Genomic DNA, 20,526 nt, shown 5'->3' with positions numbered 1-20,526 from the left:
AGGTTGCTTTCTACCGCAACCCACGCTCCTGAAGCCACCATTGCTCTGTGTGCTCCCCAGAGGGCACAGCTTGCTCCTGGACACTGTTGAGGTAAAGTGAATTGTAAGTGCTCACTGCTGCTTGTGGCACGTGGACACGGCGGTTCTGTGAGCTCAGCTGGAAGGCCCAACACGCTACGGACACATGGATGTCTACAGCCCTGTTTGGCCACAGGATAAACAAGAACGCGTTGTTATACTGCATACATTCCTTCTGTGCACAGATACAGGGCGTGCTAAGTAAGCTGCTTGCTCAGCAAGACTTAACGTTCTGCATGTGTAAAATAATCGGCTAACACTGCGATAGAATCAAGGATCATGCACTAGATAAACAGAGCTTCTCCCCCATGAACGTTTTATTCTGCTGCAGGAGCGTCTCGTCATTTGCCAGCTCACCAGTCCCTCTCCCAAGAGCATGGTACTTAGTTAAAACTGAAAAGCACAATTCCAGGGGGAAAGAAAAAAACAGGTTTTGATTTTAGTTGCAATATAGCTGGGGCAGATGCAACTGGGCAGCGCACCAAGGAGTAACAAAAAGTCAACATGAGTATCAGAATAAATATATCACCTAAATTAATCTCTGTAAATACATTCACAGGTCCACTTAAGACACCCTTATGCATAACTCATACTTCATTGAATCTGCAGATAGAGATGGGTGTTAGTTCATGGGGAAAGCGATTTATCACACAACTCGGTTTATCTGCCATTATTCCAGCAAAAATCAGTAGCAAATTTGAAAAACTACATTTATTTTCCCCAGACCAACCACACAGAGGCTTAGGTCACAAGTTCTATAATTCCCAACGTTCAGTCGATAAGGCTTTATTTACACGTTGTTACTACAAATTCAGGAAAAAGTTTGGTGCAATGTGCAAGAAAAGACAGCACATCCCACTGACTGGAGACTGACACCTGCTTATGGTTTAATGCTAACCCACAGGCAGCCAATTAAAGTCCCATATATCCACGTTTTTACATAAAGTTTCCTTCCAGACTCTGTCAGAAGCATACTAGCAGTCAGGCCACCTAAAAAGAGCAAAGATGGCAAAGTTTTCTTGAGGCTTAATTTGGAATGAACGCTTTTTCCAGGGAACTTGTTTCTTCTTTTAGAATCCTTTGCATCATAAAACTCTATTAGTAACCTATAAACAGAGAAAAGTAGGTGGTTAAATTTATGCTACTGATCACATGTTACCTAACTAACAATTTGACAACAGGTAGCAGCTCATCTGCAGCACGTTCAAACGATCAGTATGCTCTCAGTATTCATGTAAAAGTAACATCAAGCATCAGAGCACTCAATCTGAAGCCTTGTGAGCAGTAAGAGCACATTTTCCTTAGGGGACAATTACAACATTGGATATAAAGGCTGAAAAATACCCTCTTCATTCAGGATTTAGCAAATAAGCCAAGAGGGCTGGGCAATATCGTAAGATAAAATACCATACATTTGGTCACTAGAAACTGAAGTGGGAGGCAGAGTACCTTCATGAAATAAACACATAAATAACAAAAGCTCACAAGAAAAAATATTTTGGAAGTCAAACACACGAGTAAAAGATGACACCGTGGGCTTAGCAGTCATTTTTTTCTCTACCTTTCATAAACAGTAATGAACAGATCTGAAAATTCTACATTTCTGCAGCTCTAAGTCTGCACAACAGATTACTTTGGTCCCAGGAAGGATTCCAGTCAACATGAGACTACAATGCGTTTGGTTTTGCTGCTCCTCACCAGAAGACTACTGGTGGGACACTGGACAGCCCTTTATGCTACACATTGGTTCCTTGTCCAGGAAAGGAAATTACCTATGGACCCTGAATGTCTTATGTCACTTCAGTAACAGTGCCACGCTTACAGATAAGTACGTTAATTTCCACACAGCTTCAAAAATCACAAGTCAAACTCATTTATTTACTTACTTTTTCATGGAGTGCCAGAATAAATTTTAAAGCAAGCACACCTGAAGAACCTGTCAAATTTCTGACTCACATAACATATCCAGTCATTTAGAGGGTGTAGGGTGAATACCCCCAAACAGTACCCACACCAAATAATGAAGGTGGACGGTATATTTTCGTATGGCTTGTGCAGATGGCATGAGGACAACTTGTAAATAAGGAAAGGCTCACCTGTCACTGACAGTTGAGGTTCACCTGGAACTCCACATGGGAGGGATCTTCAACAAGAGACCCTTCCCCAGTGGTGGTCAGCCCTTAAATGGGGTCTGGGAGAGGTGGAGCCAGACTCCACCCCTTCTCATCACACAGTGCATTGCCTTCACCTGTGCTCCTGCAGCTGAGTCAGTGCTCACCTCAGGTGATCAATCAGTGGCTCAGGCCGTGATTCTACAGTTCCCATACAGAGGGCAGAAAGATTCAGTGCCCTTAGGCTGGACTTCAGACATGGCAAATTAAAATCCATCAATACTTCAAAATCCCGCATTTAGGCACATCTTCATTCTGGCACACCAAGTCCCCTAGACCTGCTACAACGCTCGCTGGTGACCTTGTCTGGAGGTGCTGGAGGCATCCAGGCACTTGTGTCCGGGGCAGATAAAAATTCACCTAATTTCCCCAGTGATATCAGGCATCTACGGATTACTTCTGTTCTTATCCAATCACTGCCTAATGGTATATGCATATACAATTTTGGCAAAAGAGACTGTACCAAGACCTACCAAGGTTAGCAAGGTCTAACCGTAGTGCTGATTACTAAGCTAGAACCAAACTCTTCTTTCCTTGCTTGCCTGTCTTAAGAATCTTGTACTTCTGGATGCACGTGACTCAGCCTCAAGAACATAAATGGAAAGTATTCAGATGAGTAAGGGCCTAGCCAGGAACACGGTTCTGCTGCAGTAAGAAAGGCCTAAAACCTATGAATCTCAGCTTTAATCACAGAGGTATTACAAATAATGTGCACAGGAGTACCAATGCCACCAGTCTTCAGAGTGCCACGGGTAACACGGAGATCACAGGCATATCTACTAATATCAAAGAAGAAAGCAAGCCTCTTGACACAGAAAGTTCAGCTCAGTGTTACTCACTTATCCTTTATTTCAAAGCGTTCATGGAGCCACCTTCTCATATACATCTGCTCTTCTGGGATGTCCTTCAGTTCAATTCGATCAATGAAAATATGAACTCTTGGGCATTCCTTGCAAAGAAACTCTAAAAGAGAACAAAATAACAGGACCGAGTTACAGAAACACTGTACAGCACTTATTCATCTAAAACATGCTGAAAGTCTGACCTCACAGCCGTTAAATACCTTGAAAGCTTAACTTGGGTTTTCAAAAGCCTTCCCTATTTATGTTTGAATTCTGAGTAGCTCACTGAACTTGGCAGCCATCTGACCTATGGGCTGTTGTAAAGGGTCTGCTATCAAGGGCGGCACGGAAGAACGCTCTAAAAAGCATGGCAGGAAAACGTTGCATTTCTACCTCAGCAGCAATCTGTTTGCTCTGTCTTGCTTGACGCTGTTAACTTCTTTGCAAGAAAGTTAGCCAGCCTGCAATTTGATGGAAGTCAGCAATCTTCTTTTCTTCTCTTTATTAAATCTAAGTGTTGTTTGCTTCCAGATGACAAGAAATAGCCCTACTGTGATTCTCCTTCCCCGTTTCTTCAATTTCTCCCTGGAAAAGTGTAGCAAGCGAGCATTAAGCCAATAACTGATAAAACTCTATTATCCAAATGGCTGTGTGGGATATCTTACCAGTAATAAAAGGTATGAATACTGCATGTGGCAGGAAAAATCCATCAGTATTTGTCTATTAATACACATATATCAGTAGCAACGGGGTTTTGTAGCAATGCATCTCTATTCAGAAAGATTAACGATGGTGCATGATAGTACTTGGAAATTTGGACAACTTTCATATTTTGAAAAGGAAGAGGTGTCTTTCTACTATACAGATGGACAACAAATCTGACACAGACTGGGTGGTCCCCTCAGGTTGCTGACATTTTTTTGGACAGCCATGCACATGTACTGAAGACTCTGACCTATAATTGTTAGGGGTATCTCAAAGAATGTCTGTGCAAAATAATTGTCACTGTGTGTACATGTTTATTATCATCTGTCAAAGGAGATATTTCCTACATTTGCTTTCCTTCTTGGCAAGATTATTCCATTTTTAAGGATCTTATAATCCTTATCATATACTAGAAACTGCCTTAAGGAATTTTAAAAGCCTATGCAAATGTGTTTGTGTGATTCTAAAGGGGGATGGAAGGAGAAGAGATAAAGGGATCAGTGAAGTCTTATGGCACACTGATGCAGACTGTGTCTAGTCCTCAGGCAGAGAGAGCCCTTCACTGTACAGGCATCAGCACACGGGGAACAACACTGTCTGCCATCAGCTCCAGGACTGAACACGGGCTCCAATCAGAAACAGGCCCACCTCCTAGCCATGGCAAACACAACCGACTCTAAATATACTACTGCTCTTAAAGATCTGGCAAAGCCATCTCCTAGCTACAGCTATTAGTGGCAGGCAAGCGAAAGACCTGTCAGTCCAGAATGATGGTATGTATACACAACTGCCTTCAGCTTTATGCACAAAGCTTTTCCTAGCCAGGATGAAATCAAGGTTCATGTATCTGAGAAGAGGTTTTCCCACTTGGTTTTAATAATCAGAAAGGATTTTCCAGGTCTGATTCTCTGGGGATACTGTCCAAGACAGCACATGAAGGTCATCCACTATACAAACGCCTAGAAGTATACCATTAATATTTTAAAAGGAGGGACATATTGTCCAGATCTTAACTGCTGATAATGTTCACTGATGTATAAATCCTCTTTAGGAGGTAACATTACCTATTATGTGGGATATTCTAAAATTATGCAGAGCTGTATTACATAAAACAAGTGCCCAGAAGCCAAATGGCATGGTCTTTTTAATACTACTATAAAAAGCATCTCTGCCATGTATATTCAGCTACTGATGAAGATCTAGCTTTAAAATATATTTAAAATGTTCCGTGCATTGTATAGCATACATTTCTTTTTATTCAAGGCACACAGGTTGTTCTGTATAGGAACAAGCAGCTCCTTCCTGATGTTATTTATAATCTGCCATAAATGACTCAAGAGAATTACAAAAGTATAATTTTATGTTACGTGAGAGGATTGTTAATAGCCATGTGATAATTTTAAAACTAACATTATACTTCTTAAAAAGGACTGGCATTTTGTTATTTAAAGATAGCAACAGAGTACATTATCAAACTCAAGTTAACAAAAATGGAGTAAGATATATTTCAAAAGCAACGCTTTCCCTACTGAAGTCTGGAATACAGAAACATCACTAATCTGCTTTGAAAGCAAAACCCTTTCAAATACCTAAGCCTTGCTGCTATTTTTTCTACACTAAAGTTCCAGTGCAAGCTGATTCTTTCTACTTCCTACACTAGTCTTCTTCAGTCGGTTTACATTTTGCCCACAGCTGTGAAGACCCTAAAACTTCCTCTTCCCACCTACGTAAATCCCAATGGCCTTCTCCAGAGCCTTGCAATTAAGTACAGCCAAACTGAAGGCTGTGTGATCTGCAACTATAGGGGCTTCTCCCTGGAGAGGATCAATGTTCACAGCCATTGACTCGAAGCCATTGTATCCAAAGCCTGGACATCCAGTACGACTGCAGATGACCTTGTAACATGTGCAATCAAGTTAGTCATGGAATTTGATTAGTCTTTAACTATCCAATTCATTTAATGGTCTAATGCAACTAATCATTTTATTTTTTTCTTTTTCCTTCTTATTTTTTTAAGGTGCGTAATATCACTGCAATCACCTCAGAACACCAATGGATAAGAACAGTTTACAGACAGGTTGATCTTGAAAAGAAACAGCTGGATTTTATCAACAAGGTTTGTGGTGGTCCCATGACCCTTAATTACACATTAGCTTAATTCCCAAAAGACTTATGCAATTAAGCTAAGAAACAAAATCTTACTGAAGCCATTTATTATGTGCAAATTATGTCCAACTTCAGGGACATTAGCCCTTAAGGCCAACATCTGACAGGCTTTTCAGATTTCTAAATTTGCCAGAATTTGTTATAATTAACAATTATTAAGCCTGAACTTGCCTTCAAAAGATAAAATATAACTGCAAATCGTGCATTATAATCAAGCATCATACCAGAGACAGTGTTAGTCGATCAAGAATCAACCATGATCTGGCTTAAATGACCACCAACAACTTGTGTGGGAGACAAGAGGACTGATTTAGATGTGAGAGGGACTTTCCTAATAAAACTTTGTCTGGCTAAATAACAGATACAAGTGCAGAATGTTTATAATGCTTGAAGTGACCAATCAAAGCAGAAGAACTGAAAAGAATAAAGGGCACCTTACAATTCAGTTCTTAAACTGCGAATTGACAACCCTTCCCTGTGGGACAGAATACATACTAACCCAGGAATGAAGGATTCAATGCAGATCTGGAATTAATGAAAGGGATGCAACTGCTTCCAGGATAGGAACCAGTTTCCCAGAGTTTTTAATTGCAAACAAATATTTTGCACACACAGTTTTGCTTGCTGGGACTTAGGCAAAGATCTGTCAGTGTTCAATGCCTCACATTCAAAAGTCAATTTGTTCTATTTTTTTTTTTTTTTAAGTTAACAGAACTACCAGGGGAAGTGAGAGAAAGGAGAGAAACCCCAAAACTTAACCACTCCTGATATTGAGTAGGGATATATTAATGGCTTTAGAATACGTTTCCCCCTAACAAGAAGTTTATTTCACCACTCCAAATTATTTGTTTTGCCCCTTAAGGAAGCTGTGACAGAGATGTTGCACTTGCACAGATATTCCAGTCTCCAATAACTAACAAAGTCTGGTTATGTGCACTTGAAATACGACAGCAATAGGGTGGCTCAGATTTCAGCCTCTTACACTGGCTTTTTGACTGCTTCATCATTATTGCCAAAGTCCTTCACAATTAAGAAAGGGCAAATGGAAGCCTGATAATAGTCGAATCCACTTCAAGAACCCTCAGTTATTCGCTATTTTAATGGACTTCACAGAATCATAGAATGGCCTGGGTTGAAAAGTACCTCAAAGATCATCAAGTCTCAACCCCCTCCCATGGACAGGGTCACCAACCACTAGAGAAGGTTGCCCAGAGCCACATCCAGCCTGGCCTGGCATCCACAACCTCTCTGGGCAACCTGTTCCAGTGTGTCACCACCCTCTGAGTGAAAACCTTCCTCCTGACACCTAACCTAAATCTCCCCTTGTCTTAGTTTAAAACTGTTCCCCTTTGTCCCATCATTATCAACCCAAAGTAATGCTTGCAATATGATGAGAATGTTATCACAGGAAACTGAGACCTGAATAATGCACTTTTATTCAAAATAACTAATATTTAGAACACATAACAGCGTGTCTCCTTCAGTAACAAAACACTGTGTGTTGTCCTGTGTACAGTTTTACTGGCAAAATCATGACAACCAATGTATATTCCTCTCTGAATTGCGGATGCTTTCTTTACTTCTTAAATTTCCATTAGTGTGGACTTAAATTCAGGTACCAAAGCAGTTTGGAGATTATCTCCTCCTCAAAAGAATGAAATCCTATCTCTCTGCTTTCATTTATTTTGTACACCAAATTAACCACCAATTGGCAAAACAAACACAGATTTAAGCGCTGCATTGTTTCTCAGCTCTGCACTTTCCATCACACCAAGATGAGCTGCCAGGAAACTATTTCACTGCTTGCTCTGAAAAATAAAGCAGTGCTGCAGTCAAACAGTGCCGGAAGGGAAAGCAAACCAAGGGCAGAGAGAGGTCCGTTTCTCCAGGTTAACCTATGAGGGATACAGTGTAGTATAGTGTGGAGCTGGAGGACCTTTAGATACAAGAAAAATAGGATTCCCCTGGATCTTAACTAAGCCAGGGTGCTGGCAGTGAAAACTGAAAAGGCCTTAGAGAGTACTTCAGCTAGGAGTTGGGAAAAGTAAATATCAGGAAAAGCAACCATTCAGGTTGAAGGAACTTATGAGGTGAACATAGCTAAAACGTCATGTGAAGGAAAAACTCAAAAGCCTACATCAAATAAAAAGCCTTCACGCAAAGACAAGAGGACAGCAGTTTGACTGAGTGGGAAATACAGATGAGGGCATAGCAGCACATGCAAATGCTTTATATAGCACAGTAGCATAAAGACAGTACAAGGAGACAAACGCAGAACAAACAAACAAACAAACCTTGGTGTATCTTCTAAAAAATGCATACTAACTAGATAGACTAGATGGTGTCAAGACTGCCTTATTAATAAGATTATAAGTTTGATTACAGTGGTGAGAATGTTAAGCCGGACTGAGAGCTGCAATTGCAGGACTGGTAGCAGGAGTGTCAGATTCCAGCTTTTTTACTTTACTGAACCACACCAATGCTTTGTCGAGATGACATGCAGAGGAGGAAAGAGAGAAAGAACAGCAGATTATTTCCTGGAACAACTATTTGCAGAACCCACAAGAAAAGATGATGTTCCCAATGGGGCCTAGAATAGTGCACAGTGTTAGTGAAAAGTGGTCTGTAACAACTGTAAAATAAATGCAGAACCATCATATACAATTAAAGGAACTCTGTAATTGGAGGGTGCATGGAGGAGGAGAAGGTAAAGTGTTAAAATACTACAGAATCACAGAATCACCAGGGTTGAAATAGACCTCTAAGACCATCCAGTCCAACTGACCACTAAGTATTTCCCACTGAACCATGTCCTGTAGTACAACGTATAAACGTTACGTGAAAGCAAGAAGGAACAGCAGAAAGGCAGTCCACAGGCTGTTAAAAAAAAATCCTAAACAGCAAAACTTGTACTAGAAACTCAAACAAAACCTGTGCAACACTGGAAAACAAAAAGTGTGAAACCCATCTGCATGGCTTAATAGGAAAATTAAGAATGCTACTGTTATATTCCTTCTCTTTTGAAAAATAGAAAGCTTGTCGAAATAAGGAAAACTCATAGATCAGCTCATGCCAAATGCAGATTGAAAGGATGAAAACAGAACTTAAAAATGCAAATGATTAAACTGTTTGAATACATCAAAAGGAAGAAACCAGCTAAGGAACTAGTGGGACTGCTGGATGACAAAGGTGTGAAGAGCGTGGTAAAGTGTAAGACTGCACAAAAGAGGCTCAAATAATTGCCTGCACTAGTCTTTCTAGCTGAAATTGTCTTATCCCTACACCTATCCCATTCTTTGTTCCATGTTGTTCAAAGGAACTAGATCAGTAAGTAAACAGACAGAAATTATTAGACTAAATAAACAAGTTAGATGCCAGGAAGTCACCAAAACCAGACAGCATTCATCCAAAAGCTCTCAAACGTGGGATTTGAACACAAAAGTGTGTAACCCATCATCACAAACAGCCACTCCACCAGAAAAACGAGGCGTTTCCTTTCCATAAATGTGGGCTGTAGAGATGATTCAGGGAAATACAAACCAAAGAGTCATCCCTGGGTAAGATAGCAGGGTCTATAGAAAGGTCTCTAGGCACACAGATAATCACTGCCTGTTGGAAAAGAATAGATTCTGTAAAGTGAAATCCTGTCTCACCAATTTGATGGCTTTCTACAACAGTGTTAAGGAGCAGGCAGATAAAGGGGATTCGCTGGACATGACATTTGAATTTTCATAAAGGCTTTGACAGGGTTCTACTACACTGAAGGCTATTAAAGAAACTAAGCTGCCTGGGATTAGAGGAAATGATGTTTTATAGACCAAAAGCTGCTTAAAGGAGAGGAAACAAATGGAGGGACTTAATGGTCACTTTTCAGGATGGAAAAAAAAACCCAGCAGCTGTGGTACTCCAGAGACTGATTGATGCTAGGATTGATTTTATTCCTCATCATGACCAATGACCAGACAGTGAAATCTCCAGTATTTCATATCTTTTTCAGGAGATCTTAAGCAATTTCAGGAGATCAAATGCCAGATGGTGATGAAGAACATCTAAAGGACCTCCACGTTGAGCAGATGGGAAAAATGCAGCAGCCAAGCCTCAGCCCAAATAAGTGTGGGGAAAAATAACTGAAACAAGATGCTTTGCTTGGAATTGGTGGCTACAGTTTGGGAGATCAGTGGCGATTCTCTGAAACTACACCCTCTGAGTCAGATAGTAGCAGTCTCAAATCCTTCCAGAACACTGGGCAGCATCAGCAAGGACACAGAGAAGGTAAAAAGGAGCCACCTGCAGCGATATATAAGGATTGTGAGCCCACATTTTGAAGTGTTTGCAATTCCAAACTCTGTATCTCAATGAGAATACAAAATTGGAAAACAATACAGTAGAAAGGAATAACTAAAACATTTAAGGCAGAAAAGCACATGCATTATAAAACAAGGAAACATTTAAAAGGCTGAGTTTTCAGTTTGGAGAAGGGAAGCTGAGGGAAAGATGTAAGAGCTCAAAAAAAAAAAAACCCACTAAAGATCCCAAAGATGACAGACAACAACTGCACCTTAAATCCTTTTACTTCAAGTGTAGATAACTGTATTTCTGTACCTTTCTAAAGACATCCAGATGGAAAGGACGTTTTACAGCTACTATCAGAAAATGGTGCATACATTTTTCTGTACTGGTATCAGCACCAGAGCTGCAGAGTGTCACTGTTGGCTGTCTTGCTGAAACAAGATGTTGTGCAATGAAGACTCGCAGCCCTTACACATCACAGTTCACTGATGCAATCTTTGAATGGCTTTAATCTGTTTTTTTAACAGAAGCATTCTGGCCTTTGTGCTGCTCTATAACAATTTGAAAATATTGTATGTTGGCCAAATTCTGTCGCTTCCTACAGAAGTATGAGAGTTTTGATCAATAGGTTGCCAGCAACAGCCTGGATTACGTTGGGCCTCACAGATGGTGGCTGGAAAGGACCAGATCTGTGAGACTTACCACACATAACTCCATCTTCCCTGGCACATTTTTCAAGTTTCAGAAATGGGAAAAACAATTTTAAGACATGTACACAGAGAAAGAAGAAACTCAAAGATTGGAACAATTCAGAACAATGATCTCTCCAGCCAATAAACAGGATCTGTTCGGAACCATGCCAGTACTGTTAGTATTTCTGTTTTTCCCTTTTCTTCAGCCAGTTTGTTTTGATAAACAGAGAAAAGTACCACAAACACTGCAGGAAAAAAAAAGAGGAAAAAAAGACTCTGATGTACAAAATAAACCCCCTAAAAAGCAAAAACAAACATAGCTCTCAGTGCAGCAATGTATTTCTGGCTAAATCTGACAGTGTGAAGAAGTTGTTATTGCTATCCTCAGGGTTTAAATGCACTTTTGCATAAGGATCAGGAATTCCTCAAGCTATTGTACATAAATGCTGCCCGAGCATTTCTTGCACATATGCATGAGGCGCAGGGAGCAGAGCAATTTTGTGAAGGTAAATACTTTGAAAAAACAATTTGTTCAGCAAAAGTTTGCTGATGACCATTCTGTCTTCTGATTATACAGTCCCAAAGGGAAGCCACTGATGCCTACATTCAGTAGAAACTGCCTGAAGGTAATGGAGATGTACAAGGCTCTTGTTTATGATGAGAAAAGCACCTATCTTGGGCTCATGGGGAAACTTGTAAGGGTTGTTATCCCCGCTGAGGGCATGTTTGTAACACACAGAATCAGCAGCCACAAGCGATTGTCATTTGGAAAGAGGAAGTATCATTGGTGCTTGCCTTATTCTTACTGCCCTCAGGCACCCAAGATACTTCTTGGAGGGGGCAGGAAACAGGGCTACAAGGACTCCCATCTCTTCATGTTCTTATTTTGAGATAGGCAAAAAACCAGATGTCCTTAGTCCTTCTGGCAACCATGCCCTGACAGGCTCATTTTCTCTGGTTTTTGAAGTCCTATGAGGAACTACAGCAAGGCCTGTATAGCCTGTACACATTCCCACAAACTGATGCAGTTGTTTGGCAAATGCCATTATTTACAAACAGTAGCACAATGTTTAATTGTTATGGAACTAAAATACTTCTCATTTACCAAGACAGTCCTTATGTACAGAATACTGACACACAAGTACAAATCTGGGCCTAAAGTGCCACTTCAAATAAGTCATCCAGAAACTAATGGACAGGCTTTGTGCTCCTCAAGCTACTTTCAATAGAAAATGACAGTGGTTCTAAAGTGACAAATCTAGTCCCATGGAGGACAAGAGAAAAAGCATTCCATTTAAAACAGATTGATTACTTGTTCTGTGGTAACAGGTGAAATCGTTGTATTTAAAAGTGTCATATACTTTACACTAAATAAAATCAGAGTTTTCCTTTCAAACATGATTGTAAGATAGAATATCATTAGAACCTTGCTCCCAAGCAGTGCTGTTATCAAAAATGCTCCAAATATTTCAATGGAAAATTTGCATTATGAAATATGAAAGGTAGTTACTTAAATTCTGCTTGAACAGATGCAGCACGACAAATTCATGACAGTAGATTTACTGTAAGTGTCAAAAAAGCCATAAAAGCTATCCCACACTTGCTGCAAATCTCACAGCATTATGGAATTGCAGGGGTTGGAAGGGACCTCTGGAGATTTCATCAATACTGATGTCCAGCCTCACTTCTAATTCACATCCTTTCAGTTGCTCTAAAGTGCAATTTAATTTTAAATGTTTTTCATGCAACTAGCAGAGATTTGAACAGATTATTAGTCACTTCATCATTATAAATCTCATTTTTGTCTGTTTTATATACCTAATACTGTTTATCAGCTTAAACATGCGGTTTTTAATTATTTCAACTTATCTGTAACTATGTGCCTGTTATCATTCCTTGGATATTAAAAAACAGCAGATATGATCAAATGCAGGCTATGGTCCAGACAAAGATTGCTTTCCATTGCTCCAGTCTCTTTGCTGTTGCTCTGTACTTCACTGGCTAACTGGATTCTAATAAAAGTACAGGCATTTGGAAAAGCATAATTTCCCCTGGGGAAGTTTGGCTAGCCTGACCTCCTCAAATTATACCGATCAAAGTGATGTACTGATTTTCAGAAATGTACACACACACATGCTTTCAAAGTGTTTGTTCTGGAATTGATATACAGCAGAGTCAATAATTCTCAGGAACTCCTCTTACTTCTTTAAGACAGAGTCTACATGTACTTTCTATTTTTGTTCAATGTTTACCATTGTCACATGCTGCTATTTCACACACTCTTTCATCTGTAGCGGCCAGATAAATACCATCTGGTTATGGTAAAACCTCCAGGCTGCAGGCAAAATAATAAAGATGTAAATGTGTGCGTAATGCTCTTTCAGGTGCAAGAATGACAACAGTTCCCACGTCCCGTGAGAGCTACCCCTTAACATCAGGCAAAGTGGGATGTGAACACTCAGCACATTCATCTGGAAGAAGGAAAAAAGAAAAGAGAACCTATTTTTTTTTCTTTTTTTCAGAATAATAATACATGGTTTAGCTATGGTAAAACATTACCAGCAAATCCAGCACAAGCGGATCCATTATCTTTCCTTTTTTCTTCTAAACTGTTGAAGAATTTAAACATAAACTGCATCCCAGTTGTGCTGAACTGCCCACATGATTATTTGGATCTCAGAATTCTAAGGATCACGAATAAACACAGTCTAGCAGCATGTTCTTCCCTGCATGGAATCATCACTGTTTTTAATGATATGGACAAACCATCTTCAGTACTGGGAGAGGGAAGACATCTGTGAGAAACTGCTACTCCTCGGAGAGGTTGCCATGTGGGGGGGAAAAATTCCACTGGAAACATACCAAGATCCAAACTTGTTGGAATGAAAAGGAATGAATAATGTATACACGGTAGAAAAATATACAGAATACGAATTGCAACCATTAAGCCACAACTGGATGTGAAGCACTAACCACATGGAATGTCCCTGTACACAATCACTAATTAAATCTACTTCTGAAACAGAACTTCCAGCTGGAAAGCGCCAATAAAATTTTTAAGTGCACAGATAGCCACAGAAAATTCAACACATTTGAGAGGATATACTACAATAATTTGTCCACAATAAAAAGGCAGCATGTTATCAGATGTGCTTGGCATTCACGGCTCTACTCTTTGCATTAGTGCAGAAAGGATGGTGAATGTCATTTTTCCAGTTGTGAGCATACTGTGTTCGGTTTTAATCCTGTTGAACAAGTAAAACATCATGATATTTAAGTTCTCTAGGGTGAAAAAAAATCACCTTCTCTAAGAAAATTCTGTATTACAGAATTTACAACTCAATTTTTTTCTCTTTTTATTTTTCAGTTTGGCTTATTATTGTTAACATGATTTCCCAGGTAAAGCATGGCTGTACTACTCACAATGACTACAGTGCTCCTTGTACCTGGCTTTGTTTTCTACTGAAGATGGCAGCCAAAAGCCAACCATATCCCTGGATAAGTACACTTTTCTCCAGGCTTTTCTGAGGAACTGGGGCTTACAGAACTGAAAGTGAAATGCATTTCAAGAAACATATTATACCTGCGTGGAATTTGGGTTTCATTCATATGGGGAATGTCACACTATGGGAAATACGGTCATGAAGTAAAACTGAGTTTATCAGAAGTTTGTTTTTCATGTAATAAATTTCAATCAGATTTCCTAGATTGAAAAAGACACACTGACCTTATATTTTACAAATTACCATGATTGTACTGCCACTTTTTCTGATCAGAATTAAAACCAACATTCTCATTCAGCTTTGACACAAATACAAAATGTTCATATGAAATATACATATGAAAATAACACTTTATACACTGTTTTAGTGTTGTAAAGATTAAGAATGATAAAGGATCTCAAATGCATATGTATAATTCAAATCTTTTTATTGTATTATATTACTGAACAGACCAATTGTTGGACTGTTGCAGAGCAGTAAAATGATGTTGACTTTTTACAAGAGAAATTACTATTTTTTTCTTCCATCTTGTGTCTGGAGGGTCTGAAAGAATGTTCCCCTCTGTAATTTATAAATACTCCTTAATCTACATAATTTATATTATATGGAATATATGTGACTGCCACAAAATCTTGGAATGTTCTGGATGGATATTCCTTTTATCTACTCTATAATGGATAACAACTGGTTGGCTTCACTTCATTTTGTGTTACTAGCTATGTTACTTGTATATATAAGCTATGTAGCTTGTGTTACTGTTACCAAAGCCTCAGACAGTAATTATTCCAGCCTCATCAGTAATGCTGATATACACTCCTGAGTGATGCATATCTAGCCTTGCCACAAAGGCTGGGCTTCCCGCCCTGGAGATCTGAGAAAGCTGGATGTGCAGTGGTCACCCCAAAACACCTGATTACCACTTGACACCAGGCACAAGAAACAGCCAACAGGGAAATTCAGTTCATTAGTTCAGTTTATGTAATTATATCATATTTCATAGAAACCTGAAAGCTCAATAGGTGAAAACTGTTCGTAAGGAATTTGAACGTTTACCATTTTATCATTAGGTAATGATATTTTAATAGCTTAATTAACCATCAGGAGGTGAAAAGTCCAGCATGAGAGTCTAATCACCAAGTTATGAAACAAAATATGCTACAGGGAAGGGGAAACAATTCTATTTGCTTTTAATGGAATCTTGAATGACAGGATAAGAGGGAGGCTGTCAGTCTTCACGGAGGTCTGTAGTTTGATTTTTTTTTTTAAACTAAGTAATAAAAATCTCCAAAACTAAGTTTAAAATAAGATTATGTCTGAAATAAAATACATTAAATTATAATAATAACTCAATATTTAACCACAAAACTATTCTAAGCACTTACAACAGTTAATACACAGTACTGGTAGTCACGTTTCTTACCTATTTTAAGCTTGGTGTAAACTTAAAAACAAAGAATTCCAGAACCAGGGAAAAAAAAAACAAAACAACAACAAACAAAAGCTAGCATCTGGAAGGATGAACTTCACATCACCTCAAGAAGTTGCACCCATTAACGAAGTGAGATGGAAACAGCTGTACTGACAACTATTTTTAGCAGAAGGAACTAAGTCCTAGCCCTACATTGACACTGGACCAGCTTAGGAGTGGTAAGTTAGCTAAGAATTTACCTGCAAGCCCCTCAGACAACACAAGGCTGAACTAAGATGGCATATTTTCCCCTTGATATCGGAATTGAAACAGACTGGAAAGTACCACTGTGAGCCACCTAACAACAGACAGATTGGCTGTTCAGGTATGGGTGGGAGAAGTCACAATCTTGTCAAATGTGTGTCAGAAGAAACATGAAGGTGAAGGGCAGCCGTGGCTTCTGGCTTCAAACTCATTTGAACTCCAAAGAGCACTAGTGCACAAAATCTGACCTCAGAAATATTTTCTGTGTGTAAGTAGGGAGTGGAAGGAGAGGATAGGAATGTTGTGGATAAGCATTACTGCCAAGTCACTAATCCATGATACCCAATCAAAGAATAATAATGGCTGGAGCACTGTGGACATTACCTCCAGAGCACTGAAAGGCACCAGAAGTTGACTGCGTGTTAACATGCATGCAGCTGCTGCACGTCTCGTATACATCAACTCACCTGTCATAGATGGCGCCAGTTTTCTTTGTCCTTTGTGGTCCACAGTACCTTCATATGCCACGGTCACATCATACACTGCATCCAGATAGTCTTTCATCGTGTCGATTGCTACATGAGTTGCCTTCACACGTGGTGTTAGCACATGCTTCAGTACAGCAAGTCCTAGGGAGAAAAGAAAACTAAAGCATTAGAAGGTAACTTGAGGGATACTTGCAAAAGGAACATAATGCCAACAAACTTCAGCATCCCCACTCAAAATCACAAAAGGACTATTTTTAATCTGATTTTTCATCTGAGACCAAATTGCAATTGTTCTACAGAACACACATAGAAGATAAAACAGAATTATTACAGGATATTAAAGACAGGCAGGCTGCTCAACAAAAGATTCCTTGTTACAGATGCTGCTCTAGAAGCAGTGACAGTTTTAAGGTGGCTCACAGATGATGAAAAGCACTTCTTACCGTTTATGTTTGTCCAATATAGATAAAAAAATAACTAAGAAATACAAAACAGAGGATACTAGCACCTGAGACCCTGCCTCAGAAACAGATTTGGTAAATGAGGCATACACACAGATAATTTTAAGTGTTCCCAATGCTCATCCAGCATTTTACTTCCAAAGGACAAACCAATTCCATCAACATACTGAATCCTAATACTGTTCCACAGTAATAAAACAGCAGTTGTCCAAAGCTACAGCGCTATCAGATATTTAAATACGTTTGTTATTTTCTACTTCTGATTCTCTTTTCCTCTGTTTTTTATAAAATCATTAAGGTTGGAAAAGACTTCTAAGATCATCTAATCCAACCATCAACCCGTCACCACTGCCCACTAACCATGTCTCACAGTGCCACATCTACCTTTTGCTTTCTTCTTTCTAAAGGCACACACTTGGATAATGGCCATGCTGACTGTCTTCATTTTGAGGAAGGATGACAGAAGGCAGTTAGACTCAAGACACCTTTAATCAATTGCAATGATTTGCTTTTGAGAGAAATGAGGAATTCCACTTTATTCTTGCAGCCACGCCTCTACTACTCTTTCCAGCAGGCTTGTGCCTGCTACTAACTCCATTGCTCTGGCACTGCCCTCCACCAGCCACATCAAGTCACCACCCCAGCATGTGAAGAGGGAAAGCAGCACAGAGCTGACAGCATGGACAAAACCTTCTCAGTTTCCCTGTCAACAAGCTATCAGAATGGCTTAGCCATTAACAAAACCATAGTCATAGAAATCTACAGCTGCCTTTAACCATCCAGGCCAAGATGCAGAGATTGGTATGCCATGGACATAAGAAGGAAAACTTTAACAGCGATCAGCAGGTCCTAACGACAGCATTTCAGATCAGTGTTTGCTTCAGCTCACCACTTCCACTGAAAGCATACTGAAGAACACACAAGCACACTGGCCTTTAAAGTATGAACTTTATTCTATTTCCAAAGTTTTAATACACAATGGATTAAAAATAAAAAATAGACCAAATCTTTCTGTGATCTGAACACCGCTCTCCTACACTTACTTGAAAATGCTTCTAAAAACACCCCTGAATTTTATGGGAAAACAAAAAACAAACAAACAAACAAAAAAAACCCACACTGTTTTTTCTGTATGATGTATAATGCGTATTTTTCTCAAAGAGAAATATGAGAATATGATTGTGATTATTGCTTTCTTGCCTTATCACCTGCAGGTTTACCTTTCATTTTTTTTCTTTGAAATAGCACCTTCCATCAGTGCTATTGACTCCTGACATCAGAAGAAGAGATTTTTTAAAAACCAGATCATTGTGGCACTGCTTTAGATATATTTCCACTTGGTAAAATCAATACAAAAGATAATATAGAATGTCCCCATTTTGAACTGAACTTCTGTCCCCGTTCTTTTGGATAAAACATACTCTAATCTAAAATTATGCATGTATCAACTGAGCAGTACAGCTTCTACACTTCTTTAAGATTCCTATAGTTGAAAACTTCAGTATAAATCATTATCTTGATTTCTTAATATTTGCTAAGAGCCTCTTTGATCAAACAGGAGACAAAAGGTTATTTACTAGCACTCTTTCTGAAGTCATTGTTCTAAGCCTTACTGGCAGTAGCGATAACTGTCTATGCAAAATGTTATACAGATTAGGTAAATATTTTGAAGCATAATATGGTGGTAGTGTTTTTTTTTTTAGCTTGTGAACTGTTAGATCAAACAGCTAAATTTGTTATGTTTCTAAATGTTTACTCAGTAAATGAAGTACTGAATATTCTAGCGTTGCAACAGCAATGGTATTAGTGTGGACCCCACATTCAAAACAATTCTCATTGATACAAATTCTCTAACACTAATTTTGCTCTAAAACCACTGTCATTCCTTTCCTGTCTATTTCATCTTCCCCTTACCTAAACTAGTGCTGTGGGGAAGGAAAGTAGAAATCAGGCTTCAACAAAGACTCAATTATCTACACAAAACAATACATGTATCTAACACTATTCAACGCTAAGGTTTTTTTAATTAATTCATGGACAGTTTTGGTGGTGAAGATAGTCAGTGACCACCTGTGAAATGCAACTGTAGGATAAGTCCCTCTTATGCCACATGCTACCGGTGAACTCTTGAATGTTTAGATTCAAAATGAGTATTCATCTAATTAACACTAATAAAGACCATAATCTGTTATTTGCTATAGCTTCAGTGCATGATAAACAAGCATCAGCAATAGGAGTTCAACATATCCTTTTAAAGAATCTTGCAATGTACTTGATGATCTTTGTTAATATCAACAAAACAGAATTTAAACCCAAGCAGCTACAGTATGGTTACCTTGGCAAGCTGCCCCCATCCAATTCACAAAATACACTGTGTTTAAACTGTTTTTAATGTTGTGCAATACTGAGTTAGAACTCTCTATCAAAGTATTTGAGGTCATGAGATTTCTTTTTACATGCCAAAGAAAACAAACTATATGTCTAATACTGAAATACTCTACCTTAAAATGCTACAGCTTTGCTCTTTTATGTTAGTTGATATTTAAATGATTAACAAGCATAAAATAACAAATAATGTAGTGTCTTGATGCAGGCGTGCAAGAGAGTCGTATCAACGGCTTCTGAAATCATTATAATCATATGAAAATCTAAGTAAGTAGGTTGAGTAACAGTACCTCAACCAGCAACTGTTGACTAGACTATATTATACAAGATGCAAAATTTTGCTGCAGACTTTCTGAAAGAAACAAAAGTTTTACTTTGGAAACATTAAAACATCAATTCTGGAGATGCTTTTTCCCATGTAAACAGAAAAGAACAAGAGCAACAAAAAACAAAGATGCTATTTATCTAATTTCTCAGGATGTAGTTAGATGTAAAAGCTGAGTAGAACTGGGGAGATCTCACTGTGACCTTCCAGGGCTTGAATGGAGCTTATAAGCAGCAGGGGAATTACTTTTTACAGAGCCTGATAGTGATAGGACAAGGAGGAACAGTTTTAAACTAAAAGAAGGGGAAATTTAGGTCAGGTGTTACAAAGAAATTCTTCACACAGAGGGTGGTGAGACACTGGAACACACTGTCCCATCACTGGAGGTGTTCAAGGCCAAGGTGGATGGGGCCCTGGGCAGCCTGATCTGGTGGGTGGCAACCCTGCACATGGCAGGGGGGTTGGAATTAGATGACCTTTGAGGTCACTTCCTACCTAAGTCATTCTGTGATTCTACGATTTCTATGGAGAAGATCTCCCTTGCTTTTCCTTTGAGACAAAAGCTCACAGAGCTTCCAGTGCAGGCAGGCCACCCACCGACACTTTCAGACTCCTCCATTAGCTATAATTTTACTTCAGACACGTGCACACACCCTATTCTGAAATGAAACCAATAAAAACAACCACAGCCATGTTCTAAATAGTGAAAACCCTGTGTATTACACAAGCACTTTTAATCAACAAATGT

At 39.1% G+C, this 20,526-nt stretch overlaps 1 protein-coding gene across 1 annotated transcript in view; it reads right to left on the bottom strand.

The window, feature by feature from the left end:
• Positions 1 to 441: 441 nt before the first annotated feature.
• AGPAT5 (1-acylglycerol-3-phosphate O-acyltransferase 5) overlaps positions 442 to 20,526 on the bottom strand; it is a 55,391-nt gene continuing 35,306 nt past the window's right edge. The window contains exons 6-8 of the mRNA XM_065730797.1: positions 16,587 to 16,748; positions 3,089 to 3,212; positions 442 to 1,184 (exon numbers count right to left, since the gene is read on the bottom strand). Coding sequence (XP_065586869.1) covers positions 959 to 1,184; positions 3,089 to 3,212; positions 16,587 to 16,748 — 512 coding nt within the window. The 3' untranslated portion in view covers positions 442 to 958. The remainder of the gene's footprint in view (positions 1,185 to 3,088; positions 3,213 to 16,586; positions 16,749 to 20,526) is intronic.

This window comes from Cyrtonyx montezumae, unplaced genomic scaffold, assembly GCF_038088225.1.
Source record: "Cyrtonyx montezumae isolate F1298 unplaced genomic scaffold, pur_monq_1.0 scaffold_13, whole genome shotgun sequence".
Lineage (NCBI taxonomy): Eukaryota > Metazoa > Chordata > Aves > Galliformes > Odontophoridae > Cyrtonyx > Cyrtonyx montezumae.
The sequence above is the reverse complement of the archived record's forward strand: the minus strand, read 5'-3'. Positions and strand labels throughout refer to the sequence as shown.